Consider the following 15,750-nt stretch of genomic DNA (forward strand, 5'->3'; position numbering starts at 1 on the left):
TTTTTTTTCAACAGCAGCATATTGTATACTGTATAATATTATGTTATCCAGTTAAATAACCGAAGTGTTTCATTTGCAAAATGTTACTGTATAATTTATTATATTACATATAATTTCTTTGCTATACCTTTAAATTCTTGACATTTTTGATAATAGTTATTGCTGTAAAAAATGTTTGAATTGATGCATTGCTTTTAGCTTTTGTATAATATATTGTAATGCTGTTGACTTGGAATTCGATCATTTTTCCAACTAGTGTGAGTATATCACATAATATCATATAATATCATATTACTATAATATTACAAAATATAATGTCTTAAGAAATGTGTCATCGCATGTAATATTTTTTTTAAATTTTATTTTTAACAAACAATTAAATAATAATAATAATAATAATATATAATCTGTACATAATATTATATATACAACATTTATAAAATAATAATAAAATAATGAGCAGTTTAATCACAGCGCCAACGGACACTTGCAGACCTTAATATTAGAATTGTTCGTTTGCGTCTTATTCGGATCATCTTCATTGCAACACCGGTGATGCCTCTGGCAGTTGTTGTTATTGTTAGGTCTTTCAATCGAACGCAACGAGTCTTCGAAATTGTCACTAGACCTGTTGAATATATAATGATACCGTGAAATAATCATCTCCATAACCACGCAGTATCGTATTGGTGCCACCTCGCAGTACCACTATAATAATGTAATATTATGATATTGGACTGGTTACACACTTACTTCATGACAAAGGACTCGGTTAAACTGGCGGTGCCCGTGCTCCCGGTAGCGCTGCTACACGAACAACAATCGTTTTGCATATTGTCGTGGTGATCGCTCCTGGTCCCGCACTGAGGCCGCAAATGAGTGATCGGCGGTTCAACGGGTATGATCGACCTCGACTGATTGCATCGCAGACCCCTCCGCAGGTGCTTAGGGTTGGTCACGGCCCCACCATACAAAAGCGAACCCTCCATGAACGACGTGGGGTTCTGTAGCGATCTGGGTTCGCAGGTCGACAGCCTCGCCAGACTGCCGTTGCTCAAAGTGAACGGAGACCTCTCGTGGAAACCGAAATTTCCGTAGGAAGTAATCGTCTTGTTTTTCTCCCTGCAAGTATATATCCATACAGTATTAATAATAATATAATAGTCGTGTTCAACAAACGTTAAAATAGTACGTCTCAAAAGTGTTTTTATTTCATACTCATTATTCGTATATTATACCTTTTACGTCCCGTGCACACGCACGTCACGCCGGTTATGGCTCCCATGAAAATAATAAATCCGAACAAAACCGTTAGCAGTTCAAACGTCGTATAAAGGCTTAATGAGTTTTCTACCACTACGTCGTTGTGGCTTTTCGGTATGCGAGAAAATCCAATGAATTGCAGCGGCTTTAGTTCGTGATTGATTTCATCTTGATGATCCAACATCAAACTGAGATAAACAAACACAGTTAGACATTATAATAAGCGTGTGACGGTATTTTAAAATATAAAATAATATTATAAAATGTGCTTACTTCATTAATAAATCACTATCTGCCAATGCGTTTGTTATAGGATCCACGGCATACAGTTGAATGTCGGTCCTAAAATTTTGTTATGTGTGATTTCATAAATAATTAAGTACAATAATATTATTCGATAGGTATTTTCGAAAATACATGCATAGACTTTTTACTAGTTCAGATTTGTGTTCAAATCGTGAAGTATTCACGATTTAAAATTAGGGTCCTCTCGATTAATAAAACAATACATAATATTTAGAATATAATTTTATTTATTTTATACAATTTATATTACTTATGGAGTTCATTGTCCGATGGTAAAAGTATATTTTATTGAAACTCAATATCAGTTTAAAATGAACTTTTTTAACGATTTAAATGAAAAAAAATTGTATTATATTTTATTATTACCTAACATTAGGTATAACATATTTTAATCATGTAATTTTTAATTTAGCCGATAATCTACAATATAAATTAAAGCTAGAGAGTTAAGACTTACATGTTATTTGAATTCGAATCTATTCTCCATATTTTAACCATACATCCGGTGATATTAGTCATTGAACTCGTTATGACATCTGTGTTCTTCTCAACGACTGACGGTTGTTTTCCCAAAGCCAATGTTATTATTTTCTGATCGTCCAAAATGTAAACCTTTGTCGTTCAAAAACATATATGAGTTATTCAAAGAGTTTATAATTGATAATCTTATGAAAATGTACAACTAACAAAGACATTTGTTATCGCCGATCTCCCGTTGGATGCACCGGCTTTGTCGGTCGCTCGAATGTCAAATCCAAAAACGGTATTGTTCAGAAGTTGATTAAATCCTCCAACCGTTCGTATTAGACCAGTGTGTTCGTCAACATTGAAATATCTTTTTTCGGGGGGATCTCCGACTATCGTATACCTAATGGCCGAGTTGATGTCCAGATCTGGGTCTATCGCCTGAAGTCATATACGCATGCGTTCAGTCAGGTTCAAAAATAGTATTTTCATATAGTTTAACAATAAATACACTAAACTCACTTGAACGGTTGCCACTGGAGTTCCATAACCTGTCAACGGAGACACAGCAGCGATCACTGGCATACTTTCGTTAGTGAAAATCGGAGAGTTGTCGTTTTGATCGATTATTCGGAGTACGATTCGAGCTTCGTTAAGAGCTAAACCATTAAAATGCCATTATGTTTTGTAATTTAATTACAAGTAAAATAATTACAATATGCTAAAATCTCGTACCTATGTCGTGTGCGACCGGATGCACCATATAAGTGGACTTTCCTTTCCTTCCTGTCACTTCAACGCGAACCATTACCGTGAGAGTCGGAGTAGACTCTCGATCAGGACTTTCAATAAGATAAACGTTGCCATTTTTTGAATCAATCCTGATGAAAAATTAAATTTTATAATTATTATAACACTTAATAATAATAATAATAATTTGACACGCAACGGTGACTCACTCAAAACTCTCGCTGTTTTCCGAGGGGATTATTGAATAACTTACGGACGAAGCCAACCGTCTAAACCGTGATGTGACGTTAAGTTTGAGAATTTCTAACGGCACCAAACAGTTTTCTTCGACTTCCACTTCGAAATAACGAAGTTCGAGCAACGGTTCTTCGACTCCTGAGTTCTTGTCGGCAACGCTGACGATTAATAATGCAGCGTTATCTTTTCTAGAGAAACCCGAATCCGATGCGACCACGGTAACATTGTAAATACCACCTTGCAGTGGAATTTTTGATGTAACCACTCCAGTAACGTGATCTATGTCGAAAAACGCTGAACCCGGTCCGAATAGACTGTACGTAACCACAGAATTTCCGTCTTCAGGTCCGTCGGGGTCTTCAGCCACGATTCTCGTGATCATGGTTCCTACCGTACCTGCTTCGGCCAACGTTGCTTCGTAAACGGGCACTGTGAGCTCTCCTTCAAATCCTTTCAGTCCAATTTCGTCAGCAGACAACTTTCGTACGCGATGATGATTTCGGAACTGTGGCGCGTTGTCGTTTACGTCTAACAGTTTGACGACGATATCCACCATCGACGGGTTTCCACCAGACTTTCTTTTGCCCGTCAACCGCAAGTCAAACGATTCTCTGGTTTCCCTGTCTAGATCACCGGACACCAACAAACATCCGACGTCAGTCATAACGAACGTGGGATTCCGATAACTTTTTTTGGTTAACGAGTATACGACTGAAGTTTCTTCTGTAGTGATACAGCCAATTTCGTGATGTTTATACGCACCTTCGGGTACCCAAAATTCATACAATCTAAATATGCAACAATACAGCAAGATAATGATGATGATGATGATAAGTGATAACAATATTGTAGAAATAATAATATATAGGTACATGGTGATTTAGCAGGCACACTCGCCCCCGTTTTTTCTTTAATAATGAATTTATTCAAATTCTGATTTTTGGAGTTTTCGTAATAATTCCTACATTATTGTAACTATACCGAATGTAAAGACTCCGGGAAAGTAACGAAAATTCCCATCACCAATAGATACAATTAAAGACCGTATTTTCAAATACACTTGAATTTGTTTGCACAACTGGAGTGTCCTGTGGCGATACATACTTTTGTTTTTAAAATGAGAACACCTTTTTTTACTGTAAATTTATAATTGGATATTTTTTGAAAATATCAATATACCTAATTCAAAATTTGAATGCGTGGTTCTTGGTTATTAAAATATTTGTACTAAGGATGATGGTCCTTAAAAACGGGTTTACAAAAATATAAAATAAACTTGTTAAGTTGGATCTAGTATTTATTATACTAGGTCCATTTTTACAGATTATTAATAATGGTAGATTAATATCAATAATTAAAATGTTCAAATCATCATTGCATCCATATTTTATAATCCCATTACCATTGACCTTTTACCCTTAGGACATAAAGTTAAATAACTCAAAAACAACTCGTATGAATTTTGATTTTGAAAAGTAGTGTTCTCATTTGAAAAACAGAAGTTTGTAGATCGATAGGGCACACCTTGAGTACTACAAAAAAATCTCAATAATTTTAAAATATGACCTTAAAGTATGAATTAAATTCCAAAAATCAGATTTTAAATAACTGCATTGTTGAAGAAAAAAAAGGAGTTGAACATGATTGGTGAATCACCTTGTATATGATTAATGCAGAAAATAATGTCACAATATTTAGTTGATGCACCTATATTATACAATCATATTATCGACACTCACTTTTTTTCGAACAAAATGTCTTCTTCGACGAATACGATTATCAATATCCAAGCCATCAGACCACCCTCGTCTTCCGCGGTGACGTTCAATTCTTGTTCGCCTATTTTCAACTGTCCCACCACGGACAGCTGACCCGAAATCGGATGAATAGCAAACTCCATGCCACTTCTCGCCAGTTTATACGTGATAGTCGGTCCGGTGGAATCAGCATCTTCGGCGTTCACTGCCAATATCGGCGTACCCGGTTGTATCGTTTCGGGGAGCCACACGACGGCGGTCGTAGTGGCGTTGTCCAATCGATGTGGTATCGAATAGTCACCCAGTGTGACCGAAATATTCGATTTGGTACTGGCTGCGACTCTCAGCTTGTCTTTGGTGTATACGGTTATGCGTTTGAAAACGGGAACGTTGTCGTTCAGATCGGTTACTCGTATTGTAAGATAAGCTTCAGATGACAGATTTCCTCGGTCTGTGGCAACGATTTTAAGGCTATACGTGTCCTTAACTTCTCTATCGATCATTGGCTCCGAAACAATTACGTCTCCGGTTTCTTTATTGATGGTAAACATTTCACTGCCTAAAATTTAAACGTATTATAAATAATATATACTAAAAACTGCACTCGATATGATCATATTTTAATTTGTATCGGGTTTCTATTACCTAGGTAGAAACGTCAAGAAAAAATGTACATTGAAATGTCAAAAAAATTAGTATAAGCAAAATTTTTCATTTTTATACGATTTATATACTAATACGGTTGTACTTATATAATGATATCACTATGTACGATCTATATGTGTGCATATAGGTACTAATGAATATTTTTTTTTTATCATTTATTATAATTATATATAAATAATTATAATATTTTATTTTTTTAGAACATATTATACATTTTTGACTTTTGTAGGTTAAATAATATAAGACACATGATAATCAATTTCATATTATGAACTAACAAAATGTATTAAATTTTTAATTTTAATAACCCGTCTAGGAATACACCAATACCTAACTAAAACAGTTTAAATTATTAAAATTTACTTATGGAAATATTTTCTAGAAAAATTATTATCAAGTTACACTTTATGCAACTTGTCAGTTTTTAAAAAAGCAAAGCATTTACCTTCTCCATTTAGTGTCAATGAAAACATAGCGTTAGATCCCATGTCTCGATCGATTGTTCTAACAGGTGCATTTAATTCTACAAGTGTACCGGCGTCACAATTTTCCAACACTGAACCTTCGTAGTGAGTTTTTTGAAATTCGGGTGCATTATCGTTTTCGTCGTCGACTATGATACGTATCTGGAAAATTGTCGCATGGTGGATACCAGTTTTTGTTTTCCGATCCGCAATGACCGTCAACTTGAAACTTTCTTTGGTTTCTCTATCCAAGCCAGATTTCGTGTATAAAACGCCATCTTCGGATACGGTAAATAACTCGCCGTCATCCGGGTCGGCAACTATAAAATTAGGCTTAGACATGGTTGATGAGTTCGAGAAATCAACATTCCACAGTCTTCCGATAGCAACACCCGGGAGATTCTCGCGAACTCGAAACACTAGACTAATGGGATCGACGGTTCTATATACACAATCGAAATTTATACACTTGATTAGGTAATTATTTATTATAACATAATTTATATTTATTTTGTGGATAAATTTAAACGATATACGTTACTTTGTTAATGTTTGACTAGAATCCGAATAAACAATATGAATAGTGACGTTTGTCGAAATAATCAAATTTCGATTATCTGTTGCAACCGCTTCGAATTCATAATCGGTCCGATCGAAATTCGAAATCACCTCAACGACCGATATCGTGCCGGTTTTCTCTTCCACGGCAAAAGGCACTAAAAGTTTAAGGAGTTGCATAAACACATTGCACTTATAAGTGCGGTGATTTTCACTTGAGTACTACACTTACCTCCTTCTTGATAGGTGTGAAGTAGATCATAATCGATACTAGGGTTTTCTGAAACTATTCTGATTTGACCTACGCTCGTGCCGACGGGCACGTCACTTCCAACCCAAAATTCGTACGGAGCGTTAACAAAATCAGGATTGATTACTTCTGTGCGTCGTAAAATATTTATTTTATATAAGAAAAAAAAATGCCAATTTCTATGTGAATAGGTTACCTTCTGTAACAATCGTGATTGTGACGACAGCCAAAGAATATTTCATTTCTTTTGGATCGATTGGTTGGTCAGATGCGTTAACGATTATCGTATGTTTGCCCGGATTTATCGGTGCTTCATTCGCAAACACTTCACCCGTGTCAGGATTGATTGCGAAAAGTTCCGATTCGTTGTTCGGAGAATACGATATCCTGTAAACCACACGTCCGTTATCTCCATCGTCCGGGTCTATAGCTTCAACCTAAGTTTGAAAAAATACAATGGCATTATTTATTTATTCTCATAAAATATTCAATATAATATTATAATATAACAAACATTATTTTGAAAATATTTTGAGACTAGAGTAGCGTAGGTACTAAAATAAACATTAAAGCATATATTTATGGGCGACCACTATGATAGTATATGGCATAGTATATGTATAATTTATAGTATATATATTATTATATTGTAATATACATTTCCAACCAAACATTGTAGAAGCAATCAGAAGTAAGAGACTACAATGGACAGGACACGGTTGGAGAAACCAATACCCATTACTCCGTACAGTACCAAGCACGTCCCCAAGAGAGGGTACGAAGGGGCATTTTCCCCCATAGCAAATTTGAATGTGTACAAATTATTATCATGAAGTCAGTAAAATTTACTTAAGTTCACCCAAACTTTTGAAAAATACACCTATAGAAATTATTGATTTAAAAAATAGGTTCGCCCCACCCACTTGAGAAAGACCCAACAGGAAAAAGACTCATTGCTAAATCGAAAATTAGGTGAGAAGATGTAGAGAAGAACGATGTGGAAGATTTAGGAGGAGGAACTGATTGGATGGCGTGAATAACTGACCGTCACGGATAGAAGGCTGGATGTATGTCGGGATGGTCCTAGAGGTCTTTAATACCCCCTCCCTCTCCCCCAAAAAAAATATATATATAAAATATGTATACCTTTCCAATTGTTGCTCCAATTGAGTTGTCGACTCTTGTCTTGAAAGAGTACTGGTTGTTTGGCACAAAAGTCGGGCTATTGTCGTTGACATCGAGCAAGGTTATTTCAACGCTGACGAACGCGTCTCTAAAAACACGAGTATGCACACGTAAATATTATATTGTTTACCAACCATACTGTCTACTATATACGCTATGAAAGGTCGGTTTGCAATTAGTTTCTATCAATACTTACCCAGTTTCCTTTTGTTGCATTACGAACGGTATTTTTTCTCGGGCGTATACTCGTAGAGAAAAGCTAGACTTCTGTTCTCGATCCAACTTCGTGTGGTTTCGCACCGTTATCCAACCGGTTTTGCCGTCAATGGTGAACGCCTGGCTGGGATCCACTAGATGATAGACAAATTCGCCATTGTCCCCTTGGTCCAGATCTGTCGCAACCACCCTCAACACGTTATAGCCGTTTGGGATATTTTCGTATACGCTGACGTTGTACGAATCGACTTCAAACTTTGGCTGGTTATCGTTCACGTCGATCGCTTCGATTTCCACTTCAGCCAGTGCAGTTTTAGAAGGGTTGTTCATGTCGGTCGCTTGGATCTATACACGTTTTCAAAACAGATGATGTTACCAAAGTGACGGTTAATAATAGTGAAATATTACTAAACCATCAGGTAGGTACTAATATTGTTTCGTTTACTATTATTGAGTATCGTACGTAAATTATATTATGTAAGCAAAGTTCAAAAAATTAGTACAAAAAAAAACTACACATTTACTTTGAGCAAAAATATATTTGATGGGAGCAAGTCTGCGTCAATCTCCTTATCGAGGAATACCCTGGCAGACAACTGATCTATGTGAAATACGTCGTCATCGAAATCCGGTGACGTCAAAGAATACTGGATCGAAGTATTGAGAGCGTTGTTATCGTAAAATGCGTGTATCGGTGGATTGAACGGGATTTCTTGGAGTATTCGTTTGCCCTGTGTGTTAACGGTTTTTTTTAAAAACACATTTCAAAAACAACGACAAAATGTTATAATAAGCTTGAAAAATACTCCACGATCACTCACCGTTATTGGAAAATGCTCCTTGAATTGACTGTGATACACTTCACTCGTAAATTTCAGCACTCTGGATTCATCACGTTTCACTCGTACGTTGACTACCGTACTGGCGTTCCTGGATGGAGATCCCTCGTCTTTGGCGTACACTTCCAGCAAGAATTGTTCGTCTCCGCCGTCGAAGTTGAGCGGCTCTTTTAGCACCACCGCCGCGGAACCATTGGCGTCCATTACCAATGAAAACTTGGCTTGAGACTTTGAAGCAGCGATTAGATACCGTACTTCTGAGTTCGGTGTGGACGGCTTGTCTGCGTCTAATGCCTTTATTCCCCGTACAACGGTTGTACCTGCGGTAAAGTATTAACACTTAGTGCTTGCTTGATTATAATGACATTATTTCATATAATCCTAAGTTATTATACATTTTTTTAACACTATTTTCAACACATAATTACCGATAGGCGTGGATTCGGAAATGTCGGTACCGTAAGGCGCATTCACGAAGTAGGGACTGTTGTCATTCACATCGTCCACGAACATAGTAATGACAACTGATGAGCTAACCTGCAGTCAAACCATTTGTTGTTAATATTGTTTTTAACTATCAAATGTAAAATTGCCTTTAACTAATAGATATCGAATGTTAAATAAAAAATTAAAAAATATAAAAATGTTTTCATAAATCGTAAGAAATTATGTTCCACGTATTACAATAAGTGAGAGAATAATAATTACCGAAACATCTTCAACTCCACACACTAATTTGACTTTAAGTAATTCGATGGGATTTGGACGGTCGACTAAATCATCTAGTGATCTAGCTAATCTCAATGAAATCGTTGTCCGATTGATTGTACGGAATTTAAAATATGCCACGTCATCGTGCTGTTGAATAAATATTCAATATAATTAATAATTTTAGTGTTTACGCTGTTTGTATTTCCGAAATAAGTGTATGCAATACTTACACTATCAATTGGTTGCAAACTGAGATTTCTCCTTGGATGCACTTCGATCTGCATCACCTCAGAACCAACTGGTGTGGTTTCCGATAACCTGATAAATCTGAAGTGATTGTCGATGGGATAAAATTGGCAACCTATTATGACATAATAAATAATTTGTTCAGTATAAAATATTTTTTTGAGTAAAGGTTTAAAATTGTTAACACAATTACACAAACAGAATAAATATTCTGGATTATTGGGTTATACCGATATTACGTATATTTTGTAACTCATTTTTAATATTTTACTGTTTCAATTATACCAATTGTATTAAGTACCTATGTATAGATACTAAAAGTGAAAAAATATTTTTAAAAAAATGTAAGAAAGAAATCTTTGTGAAAAAACATATTATATTGTTAATTATTATAATATATACGTCATTATCAATATTATGTTTAAAAAAAAAGTACAACGGGCAAAAGGCAAAAGGAGTACCTAAAGCAAAAATGTCTTTTTTAATATTTAAAATTTATTTTTTACAAATTTTGAACTTTACTAATTATTACCAGATGGTTATTAAGCTTAATAATATACATAAACGAACAGCGTTACGTGAACGATTAAACAATACTACCCTAAAATTATATCACAAACTATTGTTTACACTTTTTATTATTTGCTAAATATTGGTCTCACGTTACAAGTTAAATATATTATAGCTATGTTATGCTTGTTGAATCAGTTGAGTAATGTACATAATGTCCATAGTATTATTTATATACAATTTGATAGTTGTAATAGTTCATTATCGAATAAGTAGCTATTATAGTAATAGCGTAGGTTTTGCATCGGGCCAACTTTTGGTCCACTTTTCTTGCGAAAAAATGTATTAATACCAACTCATATATAAATATAAAATTATAATTTTTTTTAAAAGATATTTCAAGGAAGATACAACCCCCTTACCCACCTATAACCACCGTATATTTAACCAAACAAAAAAAATGTAGGTAATCCCGACGAGAATGGCATACCAATGTCTAACTTAATGGGTAAATAATATTATAGTTTTGACACCGACGTCTGAGAGAAAATAATATGTACCTAGTGTGAGCAGTTGATAACTTAATTAAAGTCGATGTGACGCGATAGTGTGTGGTTTCGGTCTAAATAAATTTAGGAACGGTAACAGAAGGCAAAAAGCAATTACTATACAGATCAGCTTGAAGAAAATAGAACATTTTTCTTCTTCTGACATTGAATAGATTTATTACATCGTCCAATTCCATTGAGCTATAACAATTCAGAATTATATTATATTTACTATTATATAATACCTACCAATCTATCGCGCAAACAATAATCAACAGAATAAACTAAGTAAAAAATTCATCACGCCCACATATGTGTAATAATAAATAATATAGTGTAGCAATCGATTAATGACTTCGATCAGAAGGTTCATGTTGAAAAGTATAATAATTCAATTATGATTAAAAACCAATCGTTTCTTTTGTATTATATCGGTGTCAATAATAATATTTGTAATATATTATATTTTCATAATTTTCATTTGATTATGTGTATTTATATTACTTCTCATTATTCATATAGGTATGGACATAATAGATGTTATTGTCATACATTAATGTACAATAAGTGTCAATATTTAATAATGAATAAGTTTTATTAAATAATTATATTTCACAAGCAATCAAAATTCAGACACTATGAAATGTAATTAAATGTATTTTTTGAACTAAGCTTATTTATTTTATACATTGTTATAAAAAGTAATTACTTAAATAAGTTTGGATGAAAAGTTATTGAAGAAAATAATAAATATGCTTTCAAATATATAAATAAATAATATGTAAGATAGTAATGGTCTAGGTATATATCCGATATAACTACTACCAATATAAAAAATAAAAAATAAAAATAAGTAAGAACATAATATATATATTATATATCAAAAACAAGATATTATATCAAAATAATATGGTTAATTGTGTTTATATTGAACGATAAACTAAAATAATTGTTTGAATGAGTAGTATGTTATTTTAATGTCTGTGAGACCTATAAAGTTTTATATATAAGACTAAATAACTACTACCCGTGTCAAAATTATGAAAAGTCAATTGGCAATACTTAGTGAGGACTAAGCATCCACATGGGTGAAAAGCCGTTTTGATATTATGTGTTTGACAAGTGACTTTGATGTTATGTATTTGACAAGTGACTCGCCTACACAAGCGACATATAACATAAAAGTTCATTGCCGGATTTACATTGGTGAACGGTCAGTTTGCAAAAAGTCGTTTCACCATCACATTTTTCATACACACACACACACACACACACACACACACATACACACACACACACACACACACTGGCTAAGAAAAATACAAAGTCTATCAATTGTGTTTGAAGTGTATGAAAATTATGGTTTTTGTAATCTGGGCACAGTCTGTTGAAGTGATAGCGACCAATAAACCATATTTTAAACTTTCATTATTTTCATTAAATTGTACAATCACAATTATTAGTGTTTGAATAGGTAATGTATAATATTCGATATGTTATGTGCCTAAAATACTCTACTTATATGCGATTGACTCTCATATTGTGTACTGTCATACAGTTCATCGTCAGATCTGGGCTAAACAATAGTAGCACCCCTGGCAAGACGACAATTTTGCGCCTCCCCTTATCCTCAAAAATTTGTTGATTTTACGCTCCTCAACTCATTTGAAATATCACGCCACTGGCAGGCGCCACCTTGCCAGACCCTGGGCCCGGCTCTGTTGATCATACTTGTCGTATAAAATATAAATAATAGCTTAAACATCGTTGATCATGTTTAGTTTTTTAACGATAAAATAATAACTAATCTATTTTATGTTATAATACGAGTAGTAAAATCGACTCACATTTTAGTAATATATAATATTATAAATACGTAAATAATCGTTTGGTTAATAATACTCAGCCACATTTTATGACGAATTTATAATAGCTAGGGATAAGACATTATGGAAAAATAATCAATAGTATAGGTATTAATATATTATGCAAAATAGAAGTTTCATAAACAAAGAAATAGTATTAACTGATACGTTGACAATCGAGTTATATGCTTATATTTTCCTATAGGCTATAATATAATATTACAATCTGTATTACTCGACTCCTCCAGGGTTGCAATTAATCTATCTACTTATCTATTGTTCTCTGTTTTGCTTCAGTTGAAATATATAATATAATCCTTTATGGACACAATTACAGTGATTCCTTTTATAATTTGCCAAATTAATGCTGGACATATTTTTGAAGTAAACACAAACAAAATAATGGAAATCGATTCAAGGAATCACTAAAAGCCGACCTAAATCTAATATTTTTCAAATTGGTAGTCGTCATTATGTGTTTATATGAAAAAAAAATAGGCCCAGAATTAAAGGCAAATTACATTTTCATATTATTTTTTCAGTTAAACAATTATTATAAAATATTCAATTTTTATAGCAGAGGGTTAACATTTTAAACAAGGGTTCTCATAAAGTTCATACTATAACCAAAAAATCTGAAAAATATTTAAACCCGGTTTTCTTTTATATACATTTTAAATTTAAATTTCTACGAAAATACAAATTTTAACCAAGAATAACGCTTTTAGTTATTGTGCTGTAATTTAAAAATATTATTCGTGTGTATATGACACTTTTAGAGTATATTATTATATTGTATACGCAAAATGACATTTTTAAATGTAATTTTTTTGTCAAAAATAACATACTGTTGTACTAACGCCTTATAGTAAAATAAATTACTTTAAACACAATAATATCATCAAATATACTTAGTAATATTATAGGCTGACAGACCATCTTCGCTCACAATATTTTTTCTTATACAATAATTTTATATCGTTGAATTCAAATTTAACACATCCGTTACAGTGACTCTCTGACACCTTATGTACATCAGAGCGTTACCCACTTACCCGATGTATTAAGGCTACTAATATTAAGGTTTATAATATTAAATCGTTGGGATGTATAAAATAATCCCACTGAAGTTGATCATAAAAAAATTTTTACTATGATTCTGGGTTGTGTGGAGGAGAATAAGATGCACCAAGTAGGAAATTAATAATCTCCGAAAACCGATTATATTTTATTTAAAATATTATTTGATTTATAATAATATATAAAACATCTGGTAAAATCTTTCGATGGAACATCAAATAAGCAAAATAATTTTATTTAAAAATGCCACTCAGATTATACATCACTACAACTGTTCTGAGCTACCTTTACATGCATATTGTGTTCTTAGCTACCAGAAGATATTATAATATATTACATAATAAATCTGTTCAACATGACGTTTCGCGCAAGATTCGTGATACCGAAGACGTGGAATTGGACGACTGTATTGGATGGCAAGACGTAGCAGCGAAGCGCGCGGTCAAGTCCCGCTGAGGGGCTGCTCGTTTCGTCATATTATAGCGGATATGCCTGGGCCGTGGATAGTCCAGCGAGCAGTGTCCGTCACGGCGACCCCATCGTCGTTTATGGGGGATGTGAAGGCTGGCCTGCGCTCCTTCTCCGGCGTCGATGGCGACGAACCGACTAACGTCAGTATACTGTTCGCGAGTGTTGACTGCGATTCTATCGACGGCCAACGGTCGGCAGGTGTTGGACGACTTGCAGCGTGCCGCTAATGTCGTGGTAGGTGGCAACGAGGTGTACCCGTTGATCGGCGAAACTGCTGTTCAAGTCGTCGGCCGACCGACCGCGGTCGCGAAGTTTGTCAGTCTGCTGAATGAGTCGCTGTGCGATGAGACCGCGGTCTTGGCAGACGATCGGCTCGTCGTGGACCGACAGCCGATGGAACAAATCGGCACTGCAACTTTCGGTTCAGCCCCAACCTGCAGGCCTTTTCGAATACCCGTTCGACGTGTTGGACGAGTCACGTCATCGTCTCCTAGGCTTATCAGACAATTCCCACGACCCGAAATCGTAACTGATCGGCCAATCATGAAACGCACTTCGTGGCTAGTCACCGAACCAGCAATTCGGCATGTGACGGCCCAAAATAGAAACCAGTCGCACACAAAGTGGCTTTGGACGCATTTACACGGGGAAGACTATACATTAAATCTGCATGTACCGTGATGATTCGTTCACAATTATGTTATTCTTTTGTTTATATTATTGTTAAAATTTGTCAAAACGTTTCAATAAAGTGCCTATATCTAATTTTGTCGAATATCCAAGTGTAGTATTTTTTTCACCGAATTTAAGGTTACTCTGTACTACTGCGATAGTATATTATGCACGGATCACCGTGGCCAAGTAGGGGTAGCTACAAAAATTGCTTCTTTAAAATAAATTGAATGGCGATTTGTCGTAACTTGCGAATCGCCTGATGATTCACGTCCGTCGGCGTACCTATAATATAGAATTATGTGTATTGAAACTGCAGTGTTCAAGAAAAGCAATTATATTTTTATACAATTGCGTTTGGGTTTTAACCACGAAGGACTAAAAAGTAAAAACGTACTAAACTTAAAATCGTCTATGAGGGGAGAAGCCCGCTATTACGCCGATGCCTATACGTATAATATATCGGTACGTATTTGATTAATTTACACACGTCAATATGATGGTACATAAATAATATATAATGAGCAGAATTTCGAGTATATATACGTATGATGGGTGATACAGAGTTTTAATTGGGGCCGAGACATTTAAAAGAAAATATATATTCTTAAAAATTGTTGTTCTTCATTAGTGATTGGTAGTAGTGAACCAACTGCATGATATAACTACTGACCCTTAGTTTTTAATGCAG

At 34.5% G+C, this 15,750-nt stretch overlaps 1 protein-coding gene across 1 annotated transcript in view; it reads right to left on the reverse strand.

Annotated features, from left to right (window-relative positions):
• Positions 1–341: 341 nt before the first annotated feature.
• Positions 342–15,750, reverse strand: part of LOC132948491 (cadherin-89D) — a 49,677-nt gene continuing 34,268 nt past the window's right edge. Inside the window, exons 3-23 of the mRNA XM_061018979.1 lie at positions 9,898–10,028; positions 9,665–9,814; positions 9,385–9,493; positions 8,939–9,276; positions 8,642–8,848; positions 8,098–8,462; positions 7,863–7,989; positions 6,913–7,153; positions 6,699–6,845; positions 6,450–6,624; positions 5,890–6,350; positions 4,761–5,337; positions 2,994–3,809; positions 2,770–2,915; positions 2,557–2,693; positions 2,257–2,475; positions 2,027–2,181; positions 1,537–1,605; positions 1,239–1,451; positions 754–1,122; positions 342–628 (exon numbers count right to left, since the gene is read on the reverse strand). Of these exons, the coding sequence (XP_060874962.1) occupies positions 469–628; positions 754–1,122; positions 1,239–1,451; positions 1,537–1,605; positions 2,027–2,181; positions 2,257–2,475; positions 2,557–2,693; positions 2,770–2,915; positions 2,994–3,809; positions 4,761–5,337; positions 5,890–6,350; positions 6,450–6,624; positions 6,699–6,845; positions 6,913–7,153; positions 7,863–7,989; positions 8,098–8,462; positions 8,642–8,848; positions 8,939–9,276; positions 9,385–9,493; positions 9,665–9,814; positions 9,898–10,028 (5,312 nt within the window). The 3' untranslated portion in view covers positions 342–468. The remainder of the gene's footprint in view (positions 629–753; positions 1,123–1,238; positions 1,452–1,536; positions 1,606–2,026; positions 2,182–2,256; positions 2,476–2,556; positions 2,694–2,769; positions 2,916–2,993; positions 3,810–4,760; positions 5,338–5,889; positions 6,351–6,449; positions 6,625–6,698; positions 6,846–6,912; positions 7,154–7,862; positions 7,990–8,097; positions 8,463–8,641; positions 8,849–8,938; positions 9,277–9,384; positions 9,494–9,664; positions 9,815–9,897; positions 10,029–15,750) is intronic.

This window comes from Metopolophium dirhodum, chromosome 7, assembly GCF_019925205.1.
Source record: "Metopolophium dirhodum isolate CAU chromosome 7, ASM1992520v1, whole genome shotgun sequence".
NCBI lineage: Eukaryota > Metazoa > Arthropoda > Insecta > Hemiptera > Aphididae > Metopolophium > Metopolophium dirhodum.